The following is a 10,466-nucleotide window of genomic DNA, read 5'->3' as shown; positions in this document are numbered from 1 at the left end:
TAATTATTTTAAAGAGAGTTTAAATAAATTCTTGTTTTTCCGACCTAGCTAAAGTTTCAGAGTCTCGAAGAGTAAACTGTGTAATAAAGTCTAATGGTCTTAATTAATCGTAATAAAACAAATGCCGAATTAAAAAGCGGCTGTCAAAGGCTCGTCTGTACGTTAAGTTGTTTTGTTACAAGATGTGTACATTAAACATTACTCAAAAAATGGTTAGAGAGGTAAAAGTCGAACGGAGTTTGTCGTTGTTGCCAAAGAACGTCACGTTTCAGGTGATCTCAAACCATCATTTTACAGCTGCAACAAATAAAAGTAATTATCTCTATTACAGTTCCAACCTTATCAATGCACAGTGGAAAACTTTACACAAAAGACAACCTGACAGCAGTTTAGCTCAGGTGCACATTTATTTGGCTCCCTTGTTCAAGAGGAGATCGACAAAGAAAGCATCATCATCATCATCACTTTATCCAAATCAAGCCCAGGATTTCCTGAGCCACACACATAAGCTGTAAGGCATTACATTTCATCTGACTGCCAAGAGAAAAACCTCTGAAGGCTTGACACATCAGCTCAAAGGCTGAATAATGTCTGACTTCAGGTTGGTTTGTTCAAGGTGAAATAAGGACTGAACCATTATAACTGGTTTTTTTAGTCTGCTTTTCTATGTCTGAAGATCTGTGAGCAAATGTTTCAGGAGAAACATGATCATTAATCATGTAAACTGATTACTGAATTTATCCAAAAGTTTCTAAAAGGCGCGGTCATGCCCAGGTGTTAACGGAGGAAAGAACGACTTTTATCTGCGATCGGTTTTGCCCGACTTCCTCTTCCCGGCCAGGAGGTGCTTGGGTTTGAGGTCAAACACGTGTCTGTCTGACTCTCCCTTCCTGCCCTGGCGGTTCATGTCTTTCTGGGATTTCTTCATGATCAGCTTGGCCTTCTTCACCATCTGATAACAACAAAAGCAGGTCTCAAATTCAGCCGTTTGCACTGGAGGAGAAAGAAATAAGTAAGTAAATAAGGCGAAGACAGACCTTTGTGTCGCGTAAACCAGACTGATCTCGAGGTGGACGGGAGGCGCTCTGGCTGCGGGTTTTGGAGGTCGGGGGCGCCGAAGCTTCGCGTTTCCGTTTCATCGTGACGCTGCGGGAGCGCCGCGCCTGCTGAGCGTAGTGGCTCTGAAAACAGAAGAGGAAGAATCATCAGAAATGTGCCTCAAACTAATCCGACGCCATGAGAAACAAATGAAAAATTCAGACAGAATGAGACTAAAACATAATGAATGACCTTAAAGATGCACATTAGAAAAAGCTTAAAGGTAAAGTAACAGGTGAAAATCGAGGTGTTTGTACCAGATGTGACTTTATTTACAGTGTAAAGAAACCTCGCTGTAACCAAACAGATCATGGATGAACTTTTAAATGGTAAAAACAAGAAAAAACTGATGGAAATGTGAACGTTATCCGAGGTCCGGTGAGAACATACGTCATTCTTGTCGTTCATGTCCAGACCGAGTTTATCCATCTCGTTCTCGAGGTGTTTCCTCTCGACCTGAGCAAATAAAACACACACAAACACACACACACAGTTGGAGTTAAATGCAAATGGCGACAGTGACTCAGAGCTCTAAGAAGCCTGTGAGTCAAATAAGATGAGAACAGGAATTTATTCCCATTTGAACGATTCAAAAGAACCTGAACAAGCAGCAGAAAATGACTGAAGCTGGATTTGTTTCACTAATGAGACGCACGCCGTCCCGTGTGGTTATTTTCTGAGGTCACTGCCGTTTTTCTGTCACTTCCAGGTAAAAGCCTGAGTCACAGATTCGACTCACGACCACTTTGGAGCAGCGACTTTGTCCAACTTTCAGTGAAAAACGCTTTTCTAACATCGTCTAAATGTGCTGACAGTAAAGATATCTGCGAGCCGTTCGGGTTCATCACATAACAGCTAATAAATGTGAACGAGTCACATCCAGATAGTCCCAAAACCAACAGTTTGGTCGCTTTAAGGCGACTCTGCTCTGCTTCCAGCTGAGTTACAGGCACAGAACTTTATGGGCTGGTCAGTAAAAAACATCAGGAAAAATACGCTTTGCTCCAAAGTTTCAGTGCATAGAGAATATTTCTCACACAATAAAGATGAACCATGACCTGCTCTGATTAGGTAACTGTATGTTTCAGTCTATAAGCTATAGTTTTTCAGTGTTTCTCTCTCTCAGAACACTAAAAATCTGCCAACCTTCACACCAGCTTTTATGTCCACTTATGGACAGAACTCCACTTTGCTTTATGGTCATGTGACATTTTTGTGGGCTTTAAACATGATAACAACGTTAGCAGCGTGTTGCTGTTCATGAGGTGTTACATCCCCACGACTGTAGGGGGCGCTAAAGAGCTAAAATAATCACTTTAAGGGTTAAAATAATCCTGTAACAGCCGTCTGGAGCCTCAGAAACGTTTAGCTGTGCGAAACACACAATAAACACCAACACAGCTGTGAGAAGCTAACACTTTTTCAGCTAATCTGACAGAAATATTCTAAATCAGCTGCGGTAAGGCGTCTCCTCTCACCTTGGTGGCGGTCCGGGGCATGCGGGGTCCGTGCACGTCCTTTAATTTCGACTCCAGCACCTTGAGCTGCCTTTTCTCCCGGATCTGTTTGGCCAGAACGCGGATCTCCTGCATCTCTTCGTCCTCGCTCTCGTCATCGGAGTCGTACTCCCCGGCTTTCTCCTTCAGCTCCTCTTCCTTCTCCAAATCCTCCAGTTTCTGTGGGGGAAAGCGAACAGAATAAGTTAAAACGACGTACTTTTAATGAGAGGAAACATGGTGAGAACAAGCTTTAGCTTTCTTTAACCCAACGACATAAAGACATAAATAAATCCACAGCAGAATGAATCCACGTTAGCTTTGTTAGGCTTATAAAAAGTGCCAAAACCTCCACGAAACATGGCTGCTGAGTGTCCTGGTCAAAGCAGCGTGTTAAACTAACATAAAGAGGGATGTTAGAAGGAGGTGAGATGAAGGAATCAGGCGGATCTTGCTGGTGAGGCTTCAGACAGAAACTGAAGCAAAGCAGCAGCTCTTCCGGTAAACTCCGGAGTCACTCACCCTCATGATGTCCGGATCGATGTAGTCTGCGATGTTGTGGCCCTCCCACACCTCAGGAATCTTATCCTGCTTCTCCTCCTCGTTCATCAGATCCCAGTATTCTTAAAAAAACAACAACATGGAGGAAATGAGCCTTCGTTCTCAGCCAGCTCCACCATCACAACCAAAGCGCTTCTTACTCTGCAGATCCAGGACGTAGTCATCACCCAGCTCCACCTCCAGGTCCCTCTCCTGGAAGACAAACAACAGATCAGGGTTGAGTTCTGGAGCACCGGTGCTGCTCAGACCTTTAGCTACAGCACAGATACCAGCTCAGAGGAGCTGAATGTGGTGACACAGTCCAACCAGAGAACAGCTTCACAACGTGTCCCATCTGATGTAAAACCTCACGTAGTCGAGTTTAAGCTCAACTCTGAAGCAGCAGCAGTGCAACACCTGCATCTGTGGAGGCATCAGCACTTAAAGCTTCGTGTTGAACTCACTAAAGGTTCCCTCAGCTCTGGTTTAGTCCGTTTTCCTCTTTGCTTTGTGTCTGAGGGTTAAAATCACGTACCAGTCTCCGTTTGGGGGCATCCACCTCCATGGCTTTCCTCCGATTCAAAGCTCCCTCTGGGATGAACGGAGGCCTGTCCTGGAAAACAGAGGAGTTGATAAATATGAGAAAAGAACCACAGCAGCTGTGAAGCCAGAGGTCAGCCCCCAGCCTTCAGCCCCCAGCCTTCAGCCCCCAGCCTTCAGCCCCCAGCCTTCAGCCCCCAGGCTTCAGTCCCAGGCTTCAGCCCCCAGCCTTCAGCCCCCAGCCTTCAGCCCCCAGCCTTCAGTCCCCCAGCCTTCAGCCCCCAGCCTTCAGCCCCCAGCCTTCGGTCCCCCAGCCTTCAGCCCCCAGCCTTCAGCCCCCAGCCTTCAGCCCCCAGGCTTCAGCCCCCAGGCTTCAGTCCCAGGCTTCAGCCCCCAGCCTTCAGCCCCCAGCCTTCAGCCCCCAGCCTTCAGTCCCCCAGCCTTCAGCCCCCAGCCTTCAGCCCCCAGCCTTCGGTCCCCCAGGCTTCGGTCCCCCAGGCTTCAGCCCCCAGGCTTCAGCCCCAGCCTTCAGCCCCAGCCTTCAGCCCCAGCCTTCAGCCCCCAGGCTTCAGCCCCCAGGCTTCAGCCCCCAGGCTTCAGCCCCCCAGGCTTCAGTCCCCCAGGCTTCAGCCCCCAGGCTTCAGCCCCCCAGCCTTCGGTCCCCCAGGCTTCAGCCCCCCAGGCTTCAGCCCCCAGGCTTCAGCCCCCCAGCCTTCGGTCCCCCAGGCTTCGGTCCCCCAGGCTTCAGCCCCCAGGCTTCAGCCCCAGCCTTCAGCCCCCAGGCTTCGGTCCCCCAGGCTTCAGCCCCCAGGCTTCAGCCCCCCAGCCTTCAGCCCCCCAGCCTTCAGCCCCCCAGCCTTCGGTCCCCCAGGCTTCGGTCCCCCAGGCTTCAGCCCCCAGCCTTCAGCCCCAGCCTTCAGCCCCCAGGCTTCAGCCCCCAGCCTTCAGCCCCAGCCTTCAGCCCCCAGGCTTCAGCCCCCAGGCTTCAGCCCCCAGGCTTCAGTCCCCCAGGCTTCAGTCCCCCAGTCTTCAGTCCCCAGCCTTCAGCCCCCAGCCTCCAGTCTTCAGTCCCAGCCTTCAGCCCCCAGGCTTCAGCCCCCAGGCTTCAGCCCCAGGCTTCAGTCCCCAGGCTTCAGCCCCAGCCCCCAGGCTTCAGCCCCCAGGCTTCAGCCCCCAGCCCCCAGGCTTCAGCCCCAGCCCCCAGCCTTCAGCCCCCAGCCTTCAGCCCCCAGGCTTCAGCCCCAGCCCCCAGCCCCCAGGCTTCAGCCCCCAGGCTTCGGCCCCCAGGCTTCAGCCCCCAGCCTTCGGCCCCCAGCCTTCAGCCCCCAGCCTTCAGCCCCCAGCCTTCAGCCCCCAGCCTTCAGCCCCAGCCTTCAGCCCCCAGCCTTCAGTCCCCAGCCTTCAGGCTTCAGCCCCAGCCTTCAGCCCCCAGGCTTCAGCCCCCCTGGTTTACCTTCTCGTCCCTCTTGGCGGGCATGGCCAGGTGCAGCCTGTTCAGAACATCGTGGACCTTCTTGCCCTTCATCTTGGTGTTGACACGGTGAGCGAGCAGCTGGTCGCAGGCCTGGAAAACACAGGAGCGTGAAGTGGGCCCCGCGGCCGCCTCAGGATCTCAGACAGAAGCTGAATGCTGCTTCAGCTCACCTCAGTTTTGACCTGCATGACTCCTTCCTCCGTCAGGGTGCTGGTCTCTATGACGGGGATCCCCTCAGCCGAGAGGTCCGTGAAGATTTTCTGACAACAAAAAGAGTCCAAGGCTGTTCAGACCTCACAGAAAGTGGCCCTACAGTTCGGCTCTACCACACAATAAAGACAGAGACGTCGTAAAACTGGACCCTGAACGGCTTTAAGACGCGTCTAAACTGAGAATCACCCACCTGGTTCTCCTCCGACAGCTCGCTGATCTTCTTAACGTCACATTTGTTTGCCACCACGATGAGAGGCTGCGGGACAGACACCAGCGTTAAGAGAAAAACCATAAAATGTGCATCTGGTTCCATTTTAAAGGTCCTTCAAACGAGTTTCCTGAAGAAAACAAACACACAGCCTGATTTAAACTGAATTCATCCTAAACAGAAGGTCCACCTGTACAGATCTGTTGGTGAGTTAAAGGGTCTAAAACATCGGCGGGACGCCCTGCAGCGTGACGCCGGCTCCTGTGAGCGGGGGGGAACTCAGTCACAAACACTGATATCCAAAAGGCTGATTATTCAGGTCCAACCAGGGGGAACTCTAACAATCAGCCACTCCATCAGCACCGGGGCCTCCATTACTCTGGGGGATCAGATGCTCCTCTGGGAACCCTCCTTTTCTTTCTGTCAGCCCACCTTTTTGTCTCTAAGAGCTTCTTAACTGTAGTTTCCCATCTCTCTGTGGCTGCTTTGAGTCTTTTCTGGTCTCTTGGTGCTCGTTCTGCGTCTCTTTGGATAAACCGGTACGATTTCTCCTCAACTAATGTCTCTTTTTAACCAAATATCACACACTGAGGCTCTTTGATCGCTAACTCAATGAACAGGAACGTTATTTCTTCACTTCCATTCACTCAACCTGCCCTGAAACAGTTTGGAGTCTCTTTGGGGAGGTTAATCAAACCTGTGCCTTTATTTCTAAAGCAAACTCTGCCAGTTTTCTTTTCTTTTCTCTTTTCTTTCTTTTCCAGCAGCTGGTGAGGCTTGTTAGACCAGAAATCCACCACAAACTGAATGCCTGCACCCTGGTTTCCTGCTTACTGCTCATATAATGTAAGAGCCTCCACTTTAAGGAGCAAATGTTCCATCAGTGAATGCACGGAAGTGCTTCCAGGAATCCAGGCTTTCAGGCTTCTTCGTGACATTATGAGAAAAGCGAAATTCGTGGCCCACACCGACCTTGTTGGCGAACAGGGGCCGGATGTTGCTGAAGAGCTCCAGCTGCTCCTGCAGGGTGTGACCGCACTGCTCAGACGGGTCCATGACGAACAGAACCGCAGCCCGCAGGTGAGCCAGAGCTGTGATGGCCTGCATCTCGATGGTGTTCCTCTCCTCCAGAGGGTGGTCCAGGATACCGGGGGTGTCCACCACCTGCACAGAAAGGGGAGAACGTGAGGGACGGACAGAGGTCCAGCAGCTTTGGAGCGGTCCAGACGGAAATAACCCTTTAAGCCTCGTCTTCATGTAAATGTCATTTATTTCTACAGCAATCCAAAGTGCTTTACAGCAGAAGGAAGCAAACATGTATTTATGCAAGTTTCCTGGAAACCTGATCATTACGAGTATTGATCCATCCACAGGCGGTTGCTGTTCGGTTGCTTTTTGTGGTTAATTTTAACACATATGTAAATGTAAATGTAATCTATTTATAATGCCCTTTACAACAATCCATTTCGCTTTACAGCAGATAATAAATAAAGAAAAGAATAAGTACAAAAAACAATAAAATAACAGTAAACGCAGTAAAATACAGCAAAATTGAATAAGATAATATAAAAGTGTCACCATACTACTGGGTATTAAAAGCCATCTGAAATAAGTAGGTTTTTAGCCCTGATTTAAAGAGGCCCAGGTCAGAAATAAGACATATCTAAGGGGGGGGGCTTATTCCAGAGCCTGGGGTCACCCCAGGGCTTGTATTTTGACCTGAACACTTCCAGCTAAAGTTGATTTGTTGGCCTCAGAGCTCTGCCAGGGTTACAGTTAAAAGCTCAGATAAATACGATGGGATGAGGCCGTTAAGAGCTTTAAAAACAGACTTTAAAAGGTTAAAATCGATCATGTGAGCGACGCGGCGTCTGGGTCGTGGGACGCCTCCAACTCACCTGCCAGCGCAGGTATCTGTAGTCCATGTGGCCCACGAACAGAGACTTGGTGGTGAAAGCGTACGGCTGGACGTCGACATCTGCTCTGGTCACCTGATGAGGAAGACCACGTTAGCTTGGATTTAAAGAAAGATCAAAGCGCTGCATTTCTCTTCTTTGCTGGGTCAAACCCACTGGAGGGCTGCTGTTCACCTTGTTGATGAAGCTGGACTTGCCCACGTTGGGGTAGCCGCACAGCAGCAGGGTCCTGGTGTTGGGGTCGATGCTGGGCAGACGGGACAGATGCTGCCGCACTGTGGGAGGAAGACAGCGGGGGGGTGAGTCACTGATTAAAGAGGCTACCCTCTGAGTTGGAGCCGGAGCGGCGCCCCTCACCCTGTTCGAGATACTCCAGACTGGACTTCTGTCGCTTCAGGATGGTGCACATGCGGCCCAGAGCGGCTCGCTTCAGCTGCTTGCACCGATACAGGGAGTCTCCGTACTTCATCAGACGCACGTAGTCTTTGGCCACGCTGGGGGGGTGAAGACACAACGTTACGCCTCATTTTCCTCCTGCTCAGCAACAAATCCACAAACCGGCTACTCTTCAATGCCCAGTTTGTGGTCCACAGACAACCAAACCCCCTTCTCCTCCGGCACTTTGGCTTTTCTTGGATTTGGTAGTCAGAACTGGTACTTTTACACTTTATTATTGTTCAAAAGCGACTGTTTGGTGGCCCTTCAGGAGAAAAATGACACCTGCAAACTGTTCACAGGCCCAGCACATGCACCCAGTCCCAAAACAGAGCCCATAATGAGCTGTGTTAGTGCAGCAGGGCTAATAATCCGGCCCACTGTACAGATGTGAGCAGCTCATCTCATTCTCTGGCTACAGGACTCCTTAAGGTCCATTTTCTCCCTTCTTCATCAGATTTGCCCCACCTGACCAACCTCAGTGCAGCAGGAGCCATCTTCACATTCCCCACAAGTATATTTAAACACACTTACTTATCAATCAGATTCTTGGCGATGTTTATCTGTCCCAAGGCCAACTTGTAATGGTCTTTGTCGTACAACACGTTCATCAGGTCGGCATAAAACGGATGGATGTCCTGCAGAGGAGCAAAAACGGGAGAATTTCACAACCCGACCCCAGAGATCGGGCAGGAAAATGACCCCCTGACCCCTGGTGTGGAGGCGTTTTCATGACTTACGTCCAGCTTGGGGAAGTCTGTGAGGATCTGTGTGAGCCGGTCATGGTAGTTCTGCTGGGTGAACTTCACCTTTCGCATGTAAAAGTGTCGGATGCGGTGGATCTGGTAATGCTTGTGTACCACCGTGGGCGTCTTCCTTTGGGTTTTGGATAAAGTGATGTCGATGAATTCCTGCAGAGAAGAGCACATCAATGGAGTCAGTCGTCTGATTTAAAGCTCCGTAAATCTGTTAAATTGTACTGTCTCTCAGATTTAATTATAACGTTGCATGCTGTGGCACAGATACTGCTTCATATGCACATAGAAGTGGTCAAACTGGTCAGATCTGGACCCAACTGTTCTACAGAGAATATAGATTCAATCATTTCTTGTTGGAAATTTGTGGAAAAGAGAAAAAAAAGGAAATTTCACTGGTTTTTTTTGGCATATAGCAACAATCTTTTTCACTGCAGAATAATTCGGTCCAGATTTGAGAAGTCAGTCCATCGCGGTTTCCATGCAGGACCTGGTTTAATGTGATGTTCATGCGAGAAAAGGCAGAAAACTTCCCCTTTCAGCGTCATCACAAATACAATAAAGGCTTCACAGGTAACAAGGTGTGTTTAAAAGTAAGATCCAGTCCAACTGACCAGTCAAAATACTGTGGTCCTCGTGCAGGCAGGACCTGGTCTATAGCCCCCATGCTTTTCCCTTTAATTCACGAACGGAAGCCAACTTCTTCTTCTTCTTATCTGTGTTTATGCAACTAACAACAAATCCTTCCCTCGCGATCGTGTTTTACTCATCATAGCCGATTCAACAGAAGGTAAAAGTGCTGTTTTCTCTCTGCTTTTAATCATTCTTGTCCTGAAACCCGCGGCTGTCTCTCCGTAGCCGTACAGCACGTGTTTTCCTCCCCGTTACGTTGTTTTTTCGGCTTCTACCGACCCTCCCGGCGCAGAAACAGCAACACCGCGGTTTATGTCAGTTTAAAGCTTTAAAGTCGTGGGATAAAACTCACCTTTGCGGTAGGAACCACCATAATCTTCTTAAAATTATAAAGTGCCATTTTGTCGGGACACGTTTAGTCCGCTGACGGCACGGGGAAAGGAAAACTCGAAGTTCCGCTGGAACCGGAAAAGATTTAAATGTGAGGGTTTTCTGCGCATCGCCCCCTGGCGGCCAAAGGCGAACACTGCAGATACAATGAAACGTACCCGAACATCGCTTCAAAAATATATAAACTGCTCAATTAGAAATCGGTTTCTTTGTTAGGCAGCTCAAATGTCTGTGCATAATTTAAATCTGCTTTCTCACAGCTGTTTATACCCTAAAACTGCTCTGCTTCGCGTTTATTCTGATCCTAACTCCCTTTATAACCTGAAAGTTTCCTGACATTATGAGGAAGGCTGGGACTGAATTTCAAAGATTATGAAGTGAAACAGAAACAATCTATGCAACTGATTTATTGAGTTTCTTGTCATCTTTTAAAGTGGTCTTGAGCAGTAGTTCTACAGACTTTTTCTTTTAATATTGCATGCTTTTTCTCTTATTTATGTTTATGTATTTAGCAGATGCTTTTATCCAAAGCGACTTACAAATTTTCAGTACCTTACCATTTTTGTACCTTACCATTTCAGAGGAATGTGTTTTTTCTTTGTTCAGCCACTTAACTCTGACCTATGAACCCTTCAGGCAGAAAAAAGGCTCCTAACTCAAGGGATGAACCAGTGTTGTGTCGACACAGAACAGACAACTTAGCAAAGAAGCCATTTTAAACTGGATCTTTAGGCACTTTGTTACCAGCAGCCTGTCACAAAGACACAT

The 10,466-nt window shown here is 48.9% G+C and overlaps 1 protein-coding gene across 1 annotated transcript; it reads right to left on the bottom strand.

Annotated features, from left to right (window-relative positions):
* Nucleotides 1–388: 388 nt before the first annotated feature.
* gtpbp4 (GTP binding protein 4) lies at nt 389–9,769 on the bottom strand. The gene is made up of 17 exons (XM_072363224.1): nt 9,661–9,769; nt 8,661–8,831; nt 8,455–8,558; nt 7,843–7,979; nt 7,660–7,760; nt 7,468–7,560; nt 6,542–6,733; nt 5,552–5,617; nt 5,319–5,408; nt 5,128–5,238; nt 3,670–3,747; nt 3,296–3,347; nt 3,117–3,217; nt 2,577–2,774; nt 1,489–1,554; nt 1,038–1,181; nt 389–952 (listed from the first exon to the last, which is right to left on the bottom strand). Exons 1-17 carry the CDS (start codon nt 9,706–9,708, stop codon nt 800–802), a joined length of 1,905 nt encoding a protein of 634 aa, XP_072219325.1. The 5' UTR covers nt 9,709–9,769; the 3' UTR covers nt 389–799.
* Nucleotides 9,770–10,466: the final 697 nt, after the last annotated feature.

This window comes from Leuresthes tenuis, unplaced genomic scaffold (assembly GCF_036924035.1).
Source record: "Leuresthes tenuis unplaced genomic scaffold, fLeuTen1.0.hap1 SCAF_14, whole genome shotgun sequence".
Classification (NCBI taxonomy): Eukaryota; Metazoa; Chordata; class Actinopteri; order Atheriniformes; family Atherinopsidae; genus Leuresthes; species Leuresthes tenuis.
Note: the sequence above shows the minus strand (reverse complement) of the source record. Positions and strands in the feature narration are given on the sequence as shown.